General features: G+C 39.0%; 1 protein-coding gene across 2 annotated transcripts in view; it reads right to left on the bottom strand.

Moving 5' to 3' along the window:
* The window catches only part of MATCAP2 (microtubule associated tyrosine carboxypeptidase 2), a 79,947-nt gene that overhangs the window by 20,179 nt on the left and 38,146 nt on the right, over nucleotides 1–21,622 (bottom strand). For both annotated transcript variants that reach the window (XM_042248601.2, XM_042248600.2), the window contains exons 3-5: nucleotides 2,291–2,434; nucleotides 1,510–1,642; nucleotides 630–935 (exon numbers count right to left, since the gene is read on the bottom strand). In XM_042248601.2, coding sequence (XP_042104535.1) covers nucleotides 630–935; nucleotides 1,510–1,642; nucleotides 2,291–2,434 — 583 coding nt within the window. The remainder of the gene's footprint in view (nucleotides 1–629; nucleotides 936–1,509; nucleotides 1,643–2,290; nucleotides 2,435–21,622) is intronic.

Here is a 21,622-nt window from a genome sequence, read left to right as displayed (position 1 = left end):
AATAAAAAGGACTGGTATACCGATGCATGCTACCATATGAACGAACTTTAAAAATGCACTAAGTGAGAGAAACCAGCCACAAAGGATCACATGTGATTCCACGTACATGAAACATCCCAAACAGGCAAAACTAATGAAAGAAGATTAATGGTTATCCACTGCTGGGAACAATGAGGAAAGAGAACAGGGAATGCCTGCTAATGGGGTAAGTTTCTTTTGAGGGTGATGAAATGTTCTGGAATTAGTGGTATTGTCTGCACAACTCTATGAACATTATAAACACCACTGAACTGTCTATTTAAAATTGATGAACTATGTATCTCAAAAATACTATTTTTAAAGTCAGAGACAAAGCAAAAATGGAAAAATGTTAACTAGTGAATCCAGAGTATTGCAAGTGTTCATTCCATCATTATTTCCCCATTTCTGTAGGTTTGAAATTTTTCTTAAGAAATGAGCAAAATACTGCTAACAAAATGTGGTTTGGTAAAATCAGCACTGACCTCAAGTAACAAAAGTTTAATTTTTCAAAGGTGAGTGGATTCAGTGATGGGAAGAGCAGGATGTGACCAAAATCAATAGACAAGTTACCCAATAAATCACAAAATCTACAGTTAAGGCACTCTCACCTGGTTGAGAGGTATCAGTCCATCCCCTCTTGGCTCGTACACAATAATCCCATCTCGTATTGGGGTCCTTGACAAACTGTCCAAGATCTCTGAATAGTTCACAAAAAGACATCTGGCTGGCGCGATAAACAGTGTAGTAGAGGAGGGCAGCCCTCCATAAAAAGGGGTCTTTTCTAAACAGGACACTGTGGATACTTGCCAGTCCTTCCTCTGTGGGGTTGTTTGGCTTTAGTTCAAGTTTTTTACGGCCAGTCCAACTGTTCCATGGCTGCTGAAGGTTGTTAATACCTCGAAAATAATGTGTGCCTATGGAAAAAATAAGGCACATGAAAAGCAAGAAATGCATTCTCATTTCAATTCTTCTCCAAGAAAAGATTCTACCAACAGTTCTAAAACCAGACTGATGTATACCTAACAAACCAAAACAAAGCAGAAAATGGCCTGACCCTAATGCCTTTGGGTTTGACCGAGGACACTGCCTTCAGAAGGATTGTATTTCTCATTAGAAGAGGTATAACTTTTAAGGCAATTTATTTTCTTTTTAAGAGAAGAATTATAGACTTGATATTTGAAAAGAATCTCAGAGGTCACTTAATTCCATTCCCTCAGTTGAAGGTGGGTGAACTGGCAGATGCTTTGCTGTCTGAGCCACCAGGGAAGCCCGAACTGAAATCCAGAGGAGTTAAATGACTCTCCATTTACACAGTACCTTAAAAAATTTAATTTGAAGACACTAATATCTTCACTTTAAGTTCAAGTGACACCTAACAGTTTCATCACTTTTTGCCAAATACTACTAAGAAAAAAAAAATTTAAAAAAAAAGGTGCTTGAGGTAATTTGTTATTACAACTGAGTAAGTGGAGAAGGGTGGTCGCCTACCTATTTCATGCCTCAGCATTCCTTCCAGCCAGTGCTCTCTCGCAGTGGAAACATTGATGGTCAACGTTGGACATCCATTTACTACTGTCATGGAAGCTCTGGAAAGCAGGTCCTCAGTGAGATGAACTACAATCTAAGAAGCAAAAGTTAAAATACACACATATACAAGACGAAACATAGAAGGCAGGGGGAGAAAGTTTTCACAGACAATAGACCCATAAATTAACACCTTTTTCTTTTGTTTATACCAAGAAACCAAGAAGCTGAAATGCAGAATCAATCACTTTCCTTGGAATTTTAATCTTTGGGAACTCAAGAACCTTTACTAGATTGAAAGAAAAGTAGATAGCTATGCAGAGGACACAGAGACTGTCCCTCTGCTCTGCTCTCAAATACAGTCCCTGGGATGAAATGATGCAAGGAAGGTGCAGGAGCCTGGTCACTGCTAGGTCAACGCTTACTTTGAGACTGAACACTAGGAACTGGCCATTAATAAGAAAGGCCACTGTGGCAAGTCTCTTCCTTAATAATTTTCCTAAAGCAATTCATATACTCCCACAGCTACACAAAAATGGTAATAAGAGGAAAAATAAACTGAACACAACAATTCAATGCAACAAAAACTTAAACTTATATTTAATTAGAAATCTGGATGACTTATTCAATGAGTAAAATAATGTTGGGAAAACAAAACCTGCAGGAAAAAAAAAGAAAAACACGTAGCACTCACTGAGAGTTACAATGTTCAGTCAACTCATCATGTTCACTCATGATTTCATACCTCACCCATGCAGCCTTCTTTCATCATGTACTTCCTAACATGACTCCAGATTCGAGTTTTAGACAGCAGGCTACCACCGGTGGCCTGTTCAAATTTTTCATAACTTCCATACTTTTGTAAAGTCAGTTCCATAATATTGATGGACTGTAAAAGAAACAGAGATAAAGTAAATTGTCTCCGATTACTCTGATGTGAGTAATGAGCTATATGCTTATCATGACCTGTTCTGTGTTTACTGATTTACAAATTAAACTGTAGCTAAGCACATTTTTCTAATCCTAAAGAGTTTTCACTCATTTTTACAAGTTTCTACAAAACACTTATGTACATACTTCTTAGCATGGGATAAAGGGGCTCAAGCACTGCACACCTGTCAATATCTAACAGGCTGAGTTCTTAGTTTCTCTTGGCTTCTCTAAGACCATCTGGTGGTTTTGCAGAACTCAGAAGGTATGTCTCCTGTCTAATCGCTAGTATATAATTAGCACTTGGATAAAGAAAAAAATATTTCCAATTTTTAAGAACACACAAAAGAATCAACCATTCGTCTGTGATGATCCTATAGAACTTGAAGTTCTCCTTTGGCAGAAAACAGTCTCAACATTACTAAAAATACTTTTTATCTATCATTCAGGGCATGGTATCTACTTCTCATAGGCATGACTATCTACTTCTCATTCTTCATAAATTTTCACATGAAAAGAATATGAATGTTGAGATCTTTTTCTCTAAACAGAAATATACAGAAAGACAGACTAAGAAAAGTAAGAAAACTGGTAAAAATCACAGATGATCAGCATCTATGGGAAAGCCACCAAAAAGGTAAACATAAGAATGGAAAATGCTATTGAAAGATCTTCTGGAAAAAAACATCTAGAAAATTCACGTATATATCTTATATGAATGGTGACGGAAGCTAGAAAATTCAGACACCCGTTATATTAAGTCTAAAACTTCTAGCTGTCATCAGACTAGTAAAGAGATGAAAAGTGCAACCTCTAGAGTCACCAGAGGTGCCATCCTGGCTCTGCCACCTTCTGGCTGAGCAAGTTACTTATTACTAAGCCTCCTTATTAGTAAATGAGGATAACTACAATAATGTCTATTTCATGGTTCTGTTGAGAAGAACTACCAATCTCTCTAAAGCACGGTGGCAGATACAAGTAGTCAATACATCTCAATTATTACATCAGCATTGTAATCACCACCAGTCTGTCATCATTCTTTATAAATGTCACCACTATAGATGACAGGCTCAACACAAAGACTACAGTAAAGCTCAGGCACTACAAGTTATAAGTAAACATATATCCCCACTGGAAAATACATATTACTAATAAACTAGGCATGAATCATCAAGTTATCGTAACAAGAAATGGCTTCAACAGGTCTGCCTGGCTTCTGTTCCCAGAGTTATCATGAAAAGCCTTGCATTTCAAATTATAGCATGTGTTCTCAGTAGTGTCAGACTCTTTGCAACCCATGGACTGAAGCTTGCCAAACTCATCTGTCCCTGGAATTGTCTAGGCAAGAATACTAGAGTGGCTTGCCATTTCCTATTCCAGGGGATCTTCCAGACCCAGGGATTGAACCCACTTCTGCACTAGCAGGAAGAATTCTTTACCACTGTGCCACCTGGGAAAACCTTGGTCCAACAGCCAGAAGCATTGGAATTGTCCTGGAAACTGGTTTCAACTTCAGAATTTTGCCAGCCTCCATGATGCATGCACACTGAATCAGAATTTGCATTTTAACAACATTCCCCAGGTGATTCAGGAACACAGTAGAAAGCTAGAAGGGTCTCAGAGAATGGGAACACAGCAAATAACCCAGAGGCTAATTTACTTATCTGACAACCAGGATAATTAAAAGAACAAATTAGCATATAATTAAAAGGCCATTTTAGCAGATTAGCTAAGGTATTTGCATACACTGGTCTAAAGGTCACTGCTACTGCTGCTAAGTCGCAGCAGTCCGACTCTGTGCAACCCCATAGACGGAAGCCCACCAGGCTCCTCTGTCCCTGGGATTCTCCAGGCAAGAACACTGGAGTGGGTTGCCATTTCCTTCTCCAATGCATGAAAGTGAAAAGTGAAAGTGAAGTCGCTCAGTCGTGTCCGACTTTTAGCAACCCCATGGACTGTAGCCTACGAGGCTCCTCTGTCCATGGGATTTCCCAGGCAAGAGTACTGGAGCGGAGTGCCATTGCCTAGTCATCATTATATCAGAGTTAGAAGAAAGTGAGAAATTTTGCCTTAATTCCATAAGAGACAGAAGTGGTACTTCTATATTGGACTTACATTTAGACCTAAAAAAAGCTAAAGAATTTTTTTTATTATAACTTGTGCTTATAAGTTTTTAAAAGTATCTACTTAATTTAGGAAAAATTAGCTTTTCTAGCATATGCTTACTCAGTAGGAAAATATTATCTGGTTACTATTACAGCAGATACAAAACAGTCTAAAGAATTTAGAAAAACTTAAATACAGGTGATCCTAGTTATCACCAACAAATGGTACTTAATAGACAGCTACTAAGAATTCACACAGTAAGTATTCATTTCTATTCATAATAGGGAACACAGATTTAGTGGAAAATTTATCAAAAACAGAAGCAGAAGATATTAAGAAGAGGTTGCAAGAATACATAGAAGAACTGTACAAAAAGATGTTCATGACCCAGATAATCACGATGGTGTGGTGTGACCACTCACCTAGAGCCAGACATCCTGGAAAGCAAAGTCAAGTGGACCTTAGGAAGCATCACTACGAACAAAGCTAATGGAGGTGATGGAATTCCAGTTGAACCATTTCAAATCCTGAAAGATGATGCTGTGAAAGTGCTACACTCAATATGCCAGCAAATTTGGAAAACTCAGCAGTGGCCACAGTACTGGAAAAGATCAGTTTTCATTCTAATCCCAAAGAAAGGCAATGCCAAAGAATGCTCAAACTACCGCACAATTGCACTCATCTCACACGCTAGTAAAGTAATGCTCAAAATTCTCCAAGCCAGGTTTTAGCAATACGTGAACCATGAACTTCCAGATGTTCAAGCTGGCTTTAGAAAAGGCAGAGGAACCAGAGATCAAATTGCCAACATCCACTGGATCATCGAAAAAGCAAGAGAGTTCCAGAAAGACATCTATTTCTGCTTTATTGACTATGCCAAAGCCTTTGACTGTGTGGATCACAATAAACTGTGGAAAGTTCTTCAAGAGATCGGAATAAGAGACCACCTGACCTGCCTCTTGAGAAATCTGTATGCAGGTCAGGAAGCAACTGTTAGAACTGGACATGGAACAACAGACTGGTTCCAAATAGGAAAAGGAGTACATCAAGGCTGTATATTGTCACCCTGCTTATTTAACTTCTATGCAGAGTACATCATAAGAAATGCTGGGCTGGAGGGAGCACAAGCTGGAATCAAGATTGTCAGGAGAAATATCAATAACCTTAGATATGCAGATGACACCACCCTTATGGCAGAAAGTGAAGAACTAAAGAGCCTCTTGATGAAAGTGAAAGAGGAGAGTGAAAAGGTTGGCTTAAAGGTCAACATTCAGAAAACTAAGATCATGGCATCTGGCCGCATCACTTCATGGCAAATATGTGAGGAAAGAGTGGAAACAGTGGCAGACTTTATTTTTCTGGGTTCCAAAATCACTGCAGATGGTGACTGCAGCCATGAAATTAAAAGACGCTTACTCCTTGGAAGGAAAGTTATGACCAACTTAGACAGCATATTCAAAAGCAGAGACATTATTTGCCAACAAAGGTCCATCTAGACAAGGCTATGGTTTTCCCAGTGGTCATGTATGGATGTGAGAGTTGGACTATAAAGAAAGCTGAGCGCCGAAGAATTGATGCTTTTGAACTGTGGTGTTGGAGCAGACTCTTGAGAGTTCCTTGGACTGCAAGGAGATCCAACCAGTCCATCCTAAAGGAGATCAGTCCTAGGTGTTTATTGGAAGGACTGATGTTGAAGCTGAAACTCCAATACTTTGGCCACCTGATGTGAAGAGCAGACTCATTTGAAAAGACCCTGATGCTGGGAAAGATTGAGGGAAGGAGGAGAAGGGGACGTCAGAGGATGAGACGGTTGGATGGCATCAGCGACTCGATGGACATGGGTTTGGGTGGACTCTGGGAGCTGGTGATGGATAGAGAGGCCTGGCATGCTGCAGTTCATGGGATCGTAGAGTCAGACGCGACTGAGCGACTGAACTGAACTGATCCTGAAAAAGTGCCCTAACAAATATAAGATTAAAAAATTACATTGGCAGTTTAACAACAGTAGGGAAACCTTGTTCCTATCAACTAACTATTACATATATCAAAGAAAGAATAAAAATAGTGGGAGCTTTTTTGGAGAAGGGATGTAGTTTTTCTCTCCAAATGCCATACAATAGCACATCACTTCTTTCACAGCATGACTACATGCAGCAACATGGTAGCAACCCTACATGGGAGCTACACAGATAGTCCCAAAAGCTTAGCTGAATATGTCATATTCAATCATTCTTCACTGAAGTGTCCATCCTGTTGTCATCTCTAGACTTTTTTTTTTATTAGTTTTCAACTGGTTCAACCTAGACACATTTGTCAGTGATCACACAGATTTCTAATATCCTTCACTGACTTTCCAATCCATTTGCATTAGACTCCAAAATAGAGACAGTGGTTGGATAGGTGAATAAATTCAAGTTTTAAGAGACAAGTCAGCAGTGTTCAGTGGTTACTTCATCAGTGAGTACTGTTGTGTGACAAGAATTTCTGCTTCGTTATGCAACCTCCTACAGGCCACACAGATTTTACAAGTATGATTTCAACTTTGTAAAAAAGAAAAGGCAATAAGCAATTTTAAAAGGCACAAAGAAGCCTGGAAGGATACACCCAAATGCTACGTGATATGATGTCCATCTTTGGGAAAGGGTAATGTGCTACACTGATGTTTGTTTGCACTTTACAGGACGTGTTTAAACTGTTTACAATTTGCAAAGGAAAAAAATAATTTTTTCTAGTTTCCCTGAGGTATGGTTGACAAAAATTGCATAATGATGTGTTTAAGGTATAAAATGTGATGATTATATATACACACACACACACACACACACACACAGTGGAATGAATACTACAATCAAATTGATTTACAAATCCATCACCTCACATATGCAGTGGGAACATCTAAGATCTTAGCAAATTTCAACTATAAAATATATTATTATTACCTATAATCATTATGCTGTATTTTAGATACCCAGGACTTATTACAAGTTTATAACTGAATTTTGGTACCCTTTGATCCACACCTTGCCACAAGCTTTTATTTTTTAAAACAGGGGAAAAAAAAGTTCATCCTTTCCCCCTAGAGCTCAGAGAATCAATATCTATACCACTTTGAGAATCAAACTTTCACATACCTTCACATGGTTAATACTTTTAAGAGGCAATAAATTTCATGTCAAATCTCTTTTCTCCATTAATATCATTTAAGTTAATCAGAAAACTGCATCTCCCAATATTATTTGATGGGAGATTCAAACAAGCATCAGGGAATTCCCCAATCACCACTTTCAATTTGTCATTCAGAATATCCCTTTCCTATCTTCAACTATATCGCCACCACTTCTTTAACTTCCAATGACATTCAAGTATTAAAAGGAAAAAAGTTCAAGTTAATTTAACCAATTTAAAACATAAATCACATATCTAATTAAAGATTTTTCACCTCCCCTAGGCAAGGCCTGGTCTGGGGCCTAAAGAACTTTCACTAGGAAAGGAAGGCATAATCAGTGATTTGAGTCCTCCTAATAAGAAGCACAAGCTGGAATCAAGATTGCCAGGAGAAATACCAATAACCTCAGATATGCAGATGACACCACCCTTATAGCAGAAAGTGAAGAGGAACTAAAAGCCTCTTGATGAAAGTCAAAGAGGAGAGTGAAAAAGTTGGCTTAAAGCTCAACATTCAGAAAACTAAGATCATGGCATCTAGTCCCATCACTTCATGGCAAATAGATGGGGAAACAGTGGAAAAGTGTCAGACTTTATTTTTTGGGGCTCCAAAATCACTGCAGATGGTGACTGCAGCCATGAAATTAAAAGATGCTTACTCCTTGGAAGGAAAGTTATGACCAACCTAGATAGCATATTGAAAAACAGAGATATTACTTTGCCAACAAAGGTCTGTCTAGTCAAGGCTATGGTTTTTCCAGTGGTCAGGTATGGATGTGAGAGTTGGATTGTGAAGAAAGCTGAGCGCTGAAGAATTGATGCTTTTGAACTGTGGTGTTGTAGAAGACTCTTGAGAGTCCCTTGGACTGCAAGGAGGTCCAACCAGTCCATTCTAAAGGAGATCAGCCCTGGGTGTTCTTTGGAAGGAATGATGCTGAAGCTCCAGTACTTTGGCCACCTCATGCGAAGAGTTGACTCATTGGAGAAGACTCTGATGCTGGGAGGGATTGGGGGCAGGAGGAGAAGGGGACAACAGAGGATGAGATGTCTAGATGGCATCACTGACTCGATGGACATGAGTTTTAGTGAACTCTGGTAGTTGGTGATGGACAGGGAGGCCTGGCGTGCTGCGATTCATGGGGTTGCAGAGTTGGAGACGACTGAGCGACTGAACTGAACTGAATCTCTCCCCCATTTCCCTTGAGCATATTGAATATTCAGTACTTTTAATACATTATGTGGCTCAGCGGGTACAGAATCTGTCTGCAAATGTAGGTGACACTGGAGACGTGGGTTTGATCCCTGGGTCGGGAAGATCCCCGTGAAGTAGGAAATGGCAGCCCACTCCAGTATTCTTGCCTGGAAAATGCCCTGGACAGAGGAGCCTGGTGGGCTACAGTCCATGGGGTCACAGAGAGTCGGACATGACTGAGTGAGTGGGCTGTTTGTTTGTGTACCGAATATAGTCAGTATATGGAAGGAGGAGTGAACAATTCCTGTATAACTGGTTCAGCTGTGGTCCTTCTCCCTTGACTATAATGCTACGGCAGGCCTTTTATAGAAGGTGCCTCCACTGCACAGCTACTGACCAACTTCCTCCAACAGAATCTATCCAAGAAGCCCCCTTGAAGTGGACCACTACCAAAACAACTTTTTACGAAATTTAAAAGCACAACAGACCTTAATCAAAAAACAAGAAAAAATTTCAAGGAAACAACCCAACCTGGCATGTAAAAGAAAATGACCAACATACAAAGCCTAAAATCAGCAGAAGTAAGGAAAGAATAAAGATTAGGGAGGGCTTCCCTCGTGGCTCAGACAGTAAACAATCTGCCTGCGATGCGGGATACCCAGGTTCGTCCCCTGGGTCAGGAAGATCCCCTGGAGAAAGGAATGGCAACCCACTCCAGTATCCTTGCCTGGAGAATCTCATGGACAGAGGAGCCTGGTGGGCTACAGTCCATGAGGTCACAAAGAGCAGGACACAACTGAGTAACTAACTCTTTCAAAATTCTAAAGGGAGGGGATAATAAGCTTTTAATAACAATGATAATAATTATAACCCCTCCTTCCTAGAAAATCATTATCATTCAGATAGCCCTTGCACTGGAAAACCAAGGCAACTTGACATGACTGAGCAACTGACACTTTCTCTTCCTTCACACTCCCTAGTGACTCAGTGGTGAAGAGTCTTCCTGCCAATGCAGGAGATTCGAGTTCAATTCCTAGTCTGAGAAGATCCCACATGCCTTGGAGCTAAGCCCGTGCATCACAACTATTGAACCTGTGCTCCAGAGCCTGGGAACTGCAACTCCTGAGCCCACATGCTCAACTCCTGAGCCCACATGCTCAACTCCTGAGCCCACACTCTGCAGAGCCTGTGCTCCACAACAAAAGCAGCCACCACAACGAGAAGCCCACGCACAGTGCAGGCCCCACCTGCCACAGCCAGAGAAAAGCCTGAGTGGCAATGAAGACCCAGCACAGACAAAATACATAGAATTAAAAAATAAAGATTAGGGAGGAAATAAAATAGATACTAAAAACAATAGAAAAAAATCAACAAAAACAAGAGCTGGTTCTTTAAAAGGGTAAACAAAATTAACCTCTAGCCAGAAGAAATGAGAGAGTACCCAAACAAAAGAAGAAATGAAAAAGGAGAAATCTTGAGTGATACTACAGAAATACAAAAAACCATAACAGAATACTATGAACAATTACATGGCAACAAATTTGACAACCTAGAAGAAATGGACAACTTTCTAGAAACATACAGCCTGCCAAAACTGAATCAAGAAAAATAATTTGAAGAGATGGATCACTAGAAGTGCAATGGAATCTGTAATCATAAAAAGAAGCTTCCTACAAATCGAAGTCCAGGACCAGATGACTTCACAGGTGAAGTCCACCAATCGTACAAAGAAGAACTAATACCAGTTCTTCTCAAACTCTTCCAAAAGACTGAAGTGGAGGAACATTCCCAAAGACATTCTATGAGGCCCCCATCACCCTGAACGAAGACCAGACAAAGACACCGCCAAAAAAGAAAATTACAAGCCAGTATCTTCAATGAATATAGATGCAAAACTTCTCAACAAAATATTAGCAAACCAAATCGCAACAACACATAAAAAAAGATCACACACCATGACCAAGTGGGATTCATCCCCAATTCACAAGGACGGTTCAGCATACACAAAATCAACCATATTACACCACATTAACGAAAGTAAAAAACCACATGTATCTCAATAGATGCAGAAAAAGCACTTAACAAAATTCAACATCCATTCATGATAAAAACTCTTACCAAAGCAGGAACAGCGGGAACATATCTCAACATAATAAAAGTCATTTATGACAAGCCCACAGATAATATAATACTCAACAGTGAAAAGCTAGAAGCCTTCCCACTAAAATCTGGAACAAGTTAAGGATTCCCACTCTCACCACTTCTCTTCAACACAGTATTGGAGGTCCTAGCAGCAATCGGACAAGAAAACGAAGGAAAGGTATCCAAATTGGAAAGGGAAAGAATTGTCACTATATGCAGATGATATGATACCATAAATAGAAAACCCTAAGGACTTCACACAAAAACTAGGCAAAACATTCTCTGACATAAATCATACCAATATTTTCTTAGGTTAGTCTCCCAAGGAAATTGAAACAAAAGCAAAAATAAACAAATGGGACATAATCAAACTTACAAGCTCTTGCACAGTAAAGAAAACCGTTTTTTTTTAAAATGAAAAGATAACTTATGGAAGAAAAATTTGCAAATGATGCAACGGACGAGGTTGTAATCTTAAGATGTATAAATAATATCCCATACAACTCAACAATAAAAAACCCAGTCGAAAAATGGGCAGATGACCTTAATAGACATTTCCCCAAAGAAGACATACAGATGGCCAGCAGGCACATAAAAAGATCCTCAACACCACTAATTATTAGAGAAAAGCAAATCAGAACTACAATGAGGTACCACCTCACACTGGTCAGAATGGTCATCATTTAAAAGTCTGCAAATAACAAATGTTGGAGAGGGTATGAAGAAAAGGGAACCCTCCTATGCTGTTGGTGGGAATGTAAGTTGGTTCAGTCCAAGGAAAGAAGTATGGAGGTTCCTCAGAAAACTAAAAAGAGAATTGCCACATGATCCAGCAATCCCACTCCTGGGAATATAACTGGACAAAACTATAATACAAAAAGATACACGCACCCCTATGTTCATAGCAGCATGGTTCACAATAGCCAAAATATGGAAACAACTTAAATGTCCATCAACAGATGAATGGATAAAGATGGTGTGTTACATATACACAATGGAATACTACTGGGGCATAAAAATGAACACTAATGTCATTTGTAGCAACATGGAAACAACTAGATTATCATACTAAGTGAAGTCAGAAAGAGAAAGACAAATAGCATATGGTGGTAGTGGTTTAGTCACTAAGTCGTGTCCGACTGGTCTGTGGCCCCATGAACTATAGCCTGCCAGGCTCCTCTGTCCATGGGATTTCTCAGGCAAGAATACTGGAGTGGGTTGCCATTTCCTTCTCCAGGGGATCTTCCTGACCCAGAGACTGAACCCACGTCTCCTGCATTGCAGGCACTCGCAGGTTCTTTAGCACTGAGCCATGTGGAAAGCCCCATATTACATATGATATCACTTATATGTGGAATCTAAAATGTAGAACAAATGAACCTATCTATAAAAGAGAAACAGACTCAGAGAAAACAGACTTGGGCTTGCCAAGGGGGAAGAAGGGCAAGAGAGGAGGACCAGGAGTTTCAAGAAATGGTGCTGGGATAACTGGATATAAATAAAAGAATAAAATCGGACCCCTACCACATATCACATACAAAAATTAACTCAAAATGTATCAAAGCTACACACAAAACTCTTAGAAGAAAGCATAGGCACACATTTCATGACCTTGTATTAGGCAGTGGCTTCTTAGATATGACACCAAAACATCAACTAACGAAACAGGTAAGCTGGACTTCATCCAAATTAAAAGCTTTTATGCTTCAAAGGTAAGCAAGAAAGCAGAAAGACAACTCACAGAATGGGAGAAAAGTTTACAAATTTCATATCTGAAAATGACATATGTAAAATATATTAAGAATTCCTATAACTCAATAATAAAAATACAAATAATCCAATTTAAAAAGTGGGCAAAAGATCCAAACACAGTTCTCCAAAGAAGATATACAAATGACCAATAAGCTCATGAAAAGATGCTCAACACCATTAGTCATCAGAGAAATACAAATTAAAACTACAATGATATATTACTTCACACCCACTAGAATAGCTATAAAAACAAAAACGAGTTGACCAAAAAAGAAGAAAAGAGTTGACAATGATGTGGAGAAACTGAAACTCATACACTGTTGGTGGGAATGTAAAATGATGCAGTATTTTGGAAAAGTTTTCCTTAAAAGGTTAGACACAGTTCCCATATGACCCATTATATATGATCTCTGATCTCCTACCATATGACCAACTACCATATAATCTACTATTAATACTAGGTATATACCCAGGATGACCAAGATCATGTTCACACAAAAATCTGGACACAAATGTTCATCGCAGCATTGTTCATAATAGCCAAAAGGTGGAAACAATCTAATTATCAACTGATGAATGGACTAATACAATGTGATGTCTATTATCCAATAATAAAAAGTACTGAAACATGCTATGATATGGACTAATCTTGAAAACAGGCTAGACATGCTAAGTAAATGAAGCCAGTCACAATGAACCATGTACTGTGTGACTCCATTTATCTGAAATGTCTGGAACAGTTAAATCCACAAAAAGAAAAATAGACTGATGGTTGTCTAAGGCTGGGTGGGGGTGGGAGTGTTGGCGAGAAACAGTGAGTCACTTCTAATGAGTACAGGGTTTCCTTTTTCAGGTGATAAAATGTTCTCAAATTTGATAGTGATAATGACTACATAATCCTAAGCATATTGACAATCACTTAACTGTACACTTTAGATGGATTAACTACATGGCATGTGAATTATATTCATAAAGCCATCATTTAAAAAGCAAATAGTAATCAAACAGCACAGTATAATATTTAAACCACTAATTCAGAAAATGAAAAATCTCTGTAGAAAACTTACAGCACTATCTCATATGATATAGCCAACTTTCTGAAAAATCTCAACACTGTTGAATGATCTACTTTTGGTTTACTTGCTGATTCTGTTGCTGTTTAGCAATTTGGAAATCTCATCATCAGTCAAAAGCCACTTCAACAGTCATGTGCTAAAAACCTATTTCCCTTTTCAAATGCAGCTCTCACTCAATGAAAAGCTATACACAACAGGGACACTAATACAAGCCTTGCTGACACTGTGGAAAGTCTAGAAGTCAAAAGACCTGGTTTTATGTTGGTGCCCTACCTTTTACTGACTGCGTGATCTTAGCTCTGCCATTTCACCTTTTAGGTTTAGTTTCTTCAACAGCAAAATGGAGATGAAAATCTTTGCCCTACTTACCTAATAGGGTTGGTGTGAGGATGAAATTAGAGATAGACACAGAGACTAAAAGAGGGGAGGGAGAGAAAGAGAACTTGTTTGTCGTCTGTTTCCCAAATGACTGTGGGCTTCCCCGGTGGCTAAGTGGTCAAGAACCTGTCTGCTGACATGGTTTGATCCCCGGGTCTAGAAGATTTCCTGGAGGAGGAAATGGCAACCCACTCCAGTATTCTTGCCTGGGAAATTCCACGGACAGAGGGGCCTGGCAGGCTACAATCAATGAGGTCCCAAAAGAATAGGACATGGCTTAGAGACTAAACCACAGAGGAAACAGAAGAGTATCCTTATATACCAGTGTTTTTAGAAACACTGCGCTGTCCCCCCAAAGAAACATATGTGCCCGATGAACTTGACCCTGAGTCACAAATTTGGATCTACTGTTTGTAGAGTATTTCATTGAATTTCTAGCATACCATTAATAACATCTTTCATTCATTCATCTTTATGGTTACTTTCTTTCCGCCAATCCCTGCTTTTATGTTTATATTTTAGAATCTTTTAGAATCTAATTCCAAGCCTGGCCATTAGACTGACAGAGATTACACTGAAATTTACATAGTTTAATAATATTCTGTTGGATATATGAATAAAATTTTGTGAAAACACAGAAAGGTAAACTGTAGTGGGGCCCTAGAGGAAACAGATGATATTCCAGGTAGAGGGGGATGATATTGTCAAAAGCATACACAAAGCAAAGAAAATGAAATACAGAGCTTTCAGGCTAGACAGGCACCAGGAAACTCATTTATTTAGTGCCAGGAACTAAATGAGACTGGAAATCTAAATGAGCTTTTCAATCTAAATGAGATTTTGATTTTGAGATCTTCAATCTCTGTGAGATTCTGGGAACAGTTGAAATAAATAAAATACACTTTTATAAAAGAGGTTAGTCTCGTGGTAAAGGCAAAAAAAGAAACTTAAGGATGATAACAGAGTGATACATTTCATGACAGATAATCTGCATGAGATGCTGTGGGAGTCCAGAGCTGACTTTGGAAACCTAAGCCTGAGTGAGATCAGGAACCGAGAAAGACCTGCAGGCCATGGTAAAAATTCTGGACTTTATCCTGAATTATGAGCAGCTCTGAAGTTTTGCAGGAAGGAAAGTGACACAATCAGATTTGTACCTTAGACACTGACAGTAGTGTGGAGAGCAGGAGAACCTGCATTTGCCAATAATTCAGTTTTCTGTAAGATAGATTGTTAAACTGTGACCAGATTATAATAAAAAGAAAAATATTTGGATAAATTATATTCTACATATGCAGAACCCAGGAAATAGATCCGAGACACTGAGTCTGCCTTAAATGAAGGAACAAGTGAAAGAACACAGAGGACAAAGAAAACCGTCACCTACAGCCTTCCCCTCAATCCCCTTCTGCCCTTTCTGTCTTCAGGGTTAGGGGAAGTTTGGATGTATACAGTGTTAAGTGGGAGAGTGAGAGGGTAAATGCTACCAAGAGAAGATATCTGTAAACAGTACAAATTAGTACTGCAAACTCTTCTTTCACTACCTACAAGGAAAAAGTAGATATTCAAGCTGTTTTGGAGAAAAGAATTTAAGATAAGAACCTGAGATTGCAGGTTAGGCAAGTTTTCAAAGGCACATCAATGAAGTGTTGTTTCAATGAGTCATCAAGGTCATACCTTCTTCTAAGGACACACAATCTGATTGGGGTGTTTCCATCTCTGTAAGAAAATCTTCCTTGATACTAGGTTAAGAAATGACCTTACATCTCCAATCTAATACACAAAACTACTATGAGAGGTACGAAACTCAAAACAATCTTTTAACTTTAATGAATCTGGAAGAAGGCTTGTGATTTGCTCAACAAAAAACTGTGTCACCTAAGGAGAAGTATAGTTTAAAGAAGGCTTGCTTTTCCCTCCCCCTTTATAGTCTGGACAACTTGAGGTCTACCAACACAAAATACCTTAATACTAATACAATTAAAACATGGCCTCAAAGAAATTTTATATCAAGACATATTATCAGTGAAGGTATTTGATTTCCAATGGTGTTATTTCTACCAAAAAAGGAAAATGAACACTTGCTTGTTTTAGAACACAATGTCATTTTATGTATTATGCATGCACTTTATCTAACAATAAATTACCTATTCCATTTTCACTATAAACTCCAAAAGCAAGACATTTTCTGAGGACCACATTTAAAAATCTTTATGCTATCACTGGCCTCAAAACAGAGCTTATGTGTAATAGATCTGGTCAATCAGAGGTGGCAAACAGGCAACCCAAGGGATGACTGTGGCCCACAAACAGGTTTTCATTGGTTTGAACAACTTTTTTTTTCTTTAAATTAGTTGTCAACATTTACAAATTGGAAGACTTTGTATAAAATTCAAGTTATCTATCTTCTCTTACAATTTCTGAGGATATGATACACTAGACCCCAGCTGCTATCTGGTTTCCAGTTGCCTACAGTGCCCAGACAACTCCCTGCAATCATTTATGATCCTTGCTCAGATCCTACACATGTGACTCTAGCTGTATAAAGTCTGCTAACCAGGAAGAAAAAAAATCAGAATTTATTTCCTAGCATAACGAAGCTGGGCTTCCCTGATAGCTCAGTTGGTAAAGGATCTGCCTGCAATGCAGGAGACCCCAGTTCGATTCCTGGGTTGGGAAGTCCACTGGAGAATGGATAGGCTACCCACCCCAGTATTCCTGGGCTTCCCTTGTGGCTCAGCTGGTAAAGAATCTGCCTGCAATGCAGGAGACCTGGGTTTGATCTCTGAGTTGGGAAAATCCCCTGGAGAAGGGAAAGGTTATCCACTCCAGTATTCTGGCCTAGAGAATTCCAAGGACTGTATAGTCCATGGGGTGGGTCGCAAAGAGTCGGACACAACTGAGCAACTTTCAGTTCACTTCATAATGAAGTTGGTCCATCTAGATACTTACTTTGAATATCTGAACTCTATAAATGAAAACACAATGGTATTCCACAGAATGTTAAGCATTACGTTATTTCAATGGAGGAAAAAAGTTGGAATTCTTTTCTCTAACTACCTCTGAGATTTTATGATAACTCTATCAAGCTACCTTTGATAGCATGGACCATTAACTTTCATTTACTTCAAGAACTATATTTAGGATACTCTAATTACATAAGCAGAACAGCTTTTTTTCAGTTAGGCAGATGTAGAATATATTAATTCCAAGTAATATCCTAACTCTTAAATAATATGGTTATGATGGAAGTGGTCTTTTTGAGAGACATCAAATACCTTTAAAAATCAATTGTTTTTTGCAGCTTGCTTTCTCAACTGGTACTGTTTCACCCGTGGACATAGCTTTTTATAAGAATTACAAGTTTGTGTCACTCTTAATGCTTTGTTACTACCAATATGCCTGCACTTGGTAACACTATGACTTTGTACTCAGTCTCCAAGCTGTTGGAACCCCTGTCTGCTCTGAGGTATACAGTTCCTTTCCTGATGACTACTCTCCTTTCCAGAAGGTGCCTTGTCTGTGCTTTCCCCTTAAGATGCTGCTGGACTTCTGGTGACAAGAGCCAATTTTACAATCCAATAATGTTAAGCATAATACCTTCCTACTAAGTTTCAGGTTCTCACATTAAAAATTTTTGCCCCCATACTACATACTCATGTAAACATGGTTGCCAGAGAGTCAGTAAGGAATTTACATTTTCCTAAAGATACGTTGTGAGGTTTAATGAGAAATTCACATGAATTTACTATAAAATATAGATTTGCTCACACCCTGATTTCCTTGGTTATTCTCTTCCCATTTCTGCTGTTAGGCTACATTCTTAGTAACCTTAGTTTAAAAAGCATTCTTTAGAATTGTCAAGTTGAACACACATTGTAGAAAGAACAACTGCATTGAAGTGGTTTTTTTCCACTAGGTTTTGTACTTAGAGAAACAAATCTCACTTACTTGTAAAGTTAATTTTAGCAAACCAAAATATTTGCCAATTATGGGTTGAGTTAATAAAGCACTGATATCGGAAGTAAAAGCATCTTCAGTTAACACAGCAGGCAGAAACTGAGCTTTTCTGTGATTAACACGTGATGTGGAAAGATAGTTAGACATTTTAACAAAATACATGACACAACTGAATACATAAGGACCTGAAATGGGATCTTTAAGTGAGCAGCCATAGAATTTTGTGGGCTGGAACTTAGGTGTGTGGTCCTAGAAAGGGCTCTCAAGGATCACTGAGTCCATTCCCCTCTATATATGAGGAAAATGAAGCAGAGACTGCAGTGTTTACATGAGTATATACTATGGGTGCAAAAATTAAAAGCAGAAACATTCTGCACCACAGTGTACAAGAAAAACTTCAGAGATCGGGTCTACCTCTCCTCTAGGAAGAGCAAGAGTCCTAAAAATCAATCATAAGTCAAAGAATACTTTTTTAGAGAAGGCAATCCTTCAATTTCTTAATTTATATGTCTAATAAACCTCTTAAGACAGTGATTCTTATAGCTATAAGACCCATTTCACTATTGGCTAAGAGGGTTATGTTTCAAAATACTGAAAAGATTAACATTTATGGAGTGCTCTGATATGCTAAGATGGAAAGATGAAAAAGACATTTTACTGTATGTTTTTTACGTCATTTTTTTTACAAATATATCTACACATTTCTTCTAGTAATTACAAGCCCTTACCACCTGTTCTTCATTCATACTGCTGCTGCTGCTAAGTCGCTTCAGTCGTGTCTGACTCTGTGAGACCCCACAGACGGCAGCCCACCAGGCTCCCCTGTCCCTGGGATTCTCCAGGCAAGAACACTGGAGTGGGTTGCCATTTCCTTCTCCAATGCATGAAAGTGAAAAGTGAAAGGGAAGTCACTCAGTTGTGTCCGACTCTTCGTGACCCCATGGACCGCAGCCCACCAGGTTCCTCCATTCATGGGATTTTCCAGGCAAGAGTACTGGAGTGGGGTGCCACTGCCTTCTCCATCATTCATACTAACATTCTTCAATACTTAACCCCACACCCCATCTTTCCTAACTGCATCTTCTCCTCCAGTGGTTACAAGATAAGATGCCTGGAACCAAATCGAAGGTTTCAAAGAGTTTTCTTCTTTATAAATCACTTCAGTGGATTATTTTCGCTTAGATGGTGGATGTTAAACATCACTTCCTTCTACAACCTCCACTTCCATTAATATGGATAATCGAAAACCGATTGTATTGACAAATAACAACTGTTTGTGGCTTTTTCTGTTGCTGTGTTTTCCACTTACTATGGCTAGTGAAGCAGCATCACAGCAGGAAAGCTAAGATGACTGCCTTGATGAGAACTATTCGAGAAGGAGGGAGCAGGGAATAATCTTGCCATTTTATCCAATCCATACCAATGTTTCCCTCCATTAATATGGATAATCAAAAACTGATTGTATTTGCAAATAACAATTATTTTGAAAAATGTAATGCCTTAGAAAAACAATGGATATACTACTTCACTGAAGACATTTTGAAAGTTCAATTATTTTGTTTCAGTTGAAAATAACTTAAATTTTATTTTAACCCTCTTGTCAATTCTCAGTTGTGTATACTTCACATGAAATAGAAAGGAAACAGAAGAAATGCAATGAGGACAGTGGTCAACAGAGAAAAGGTATATATTGTGGGAGCTGCAGAATCCCATGGACAGAGGAGCATGGCGGACTACAGTCCTTAGGGCCACAAAGACTCAGACACAACTGAAGCAACTTAGCACACATGCATGTGGGAGCTGTAAATGTTTCTGCTTTTTCCCTGGCAGAGTCAAAGGGGCATGGGGAGAGAAGTCAGTCATCTACAATGCTATGACAGCCTTTGGGGGCACTCTGTACTTGCTTCTTTCAATTTACTCAGTTTACAGTCTAGGCACCCAGGTTTAACCTTGCTACTCTTTCCAAAGCACTAAATGACGATTTATTACGGAGTTGAAACTGCAGCTGTAGCTGGAAGATGGGGATGGGTGCCGAAACAGCAGAAGGTAAACACTCATCTTAAAGCTTCACAAAAAATCAGCAACTAATAATCACTCTTTCACAGGTGGGCCCAAGCTCAGTTTGTAAATAGCAACCCCTGAAACTGTGCCATACAATGGTCCTTTACAAAGCTGTAAGAAGCCAGACCTTATAACTCACCAGGAGTCTCAAACTGACAACGACTATAGCCCACAGAGATGTTTTACTTGAGCAATACTGAGCTTTATTATGTTTTTCTTTTAGTATCGAGTTTTGTATTCTTTTTTCTAAAATCTGAATGTAAATGCCCTAAAAAAAAAAAAAATTAACCTAAGCCCATTTCTTACATCCTGTAAAGTCTGCAGGAAACCAGAAGTAGCCTTAAAAGAATCCTTTCACAATGAAGTCACAGGATGCAATTAACTTCTCCAGCAATTGAGTTGTAAAGAACATGTAAAGACTGGTCTACTAATGAAACTGATTACACATTCAATTCCCAAGATTTTTTTTATCATAGGCTAGTCACATAAGCACCCCTATGCCTAGAAAATCTAAAATTCCAGGCTCCCAAAAGGAAAAGAGGTATTCAATAACATACTGTTTGTACAATGAGGCATGGCAAGCTCCTCTTACCACTTAGGGAAAGTTTATTTCAGTATAGGAAACTGTTCAACAGACAAGTTCCCAGACACTAGGCTCCAATTAATCTTGCAACAAAGGCTTTCTAATGATGGTAGTCTCAGGCCTATTCTCTTAACTCCTCTTACGTATCTTTACCATTTCTTCCTTGACAGCCAGTGGGGTAGCCTCAATCCAGGGTCTTTACCCAGCACCTCAAAGCCTTCCTTCTCCCCCCATTTTCTAATCACTTATGATCCCCACTGCTCCAGCTTTACTAACAAGAACATAATTCAAACTTTAATTTATAAGCCAAACAAAAGTTAACTTATTTTGCCTATGTTATTAAACTATCACTCGACCAATCAGGGCTTCCAGCTAACAGGATACTAGCCATGATCTACAATGAGATATGATTCCAGTTAGAGTGGGAAATCAGTGACTTAAGCTACCCACTGGCTTTATCATATAAACATGTAATTTTCATTTGACTGCTGGACATACTGCCGAGGATTCCTATCATTGCCCTGAAGACCCTTCCCATCTTGTTCAATAATGTGCTGGGTGTGAAGCCATTATGGGTTTGATACCTAGGTTTTCCAGGATGGTCAGCCACAAAGAAGGGAGGCAGAAGGTGCTGGCTGCCAGGTCACTGCTCGAATGTGCTACACTATGGCTTTACTTCTGACTCATTGGTGAGGAGACACCTGACCCTGCACATCTTTCAGCATTTTCTCA

The sequence above is a fragment of the Ovis aries genome, chromosome 4, assembly GCF_016772045.2.
Source record: "Ovis aries strain OAR_USU_Benz2616 breed Rambouillet chromosome 4, ARS-UI_Ramb_v3.0, whole genome shotgun sequence".
Classification (NCBI taxonomy): Eukaryota; Metazoa; Chordata; class Mammalia; order Artiodactyla; family Bovidae; genus Ovis; species Ovis aries.
Note: the sequence above shows the minus strand (reverse complement) of the source record. Positions and strands in the feature narration are given on the sequence as shown.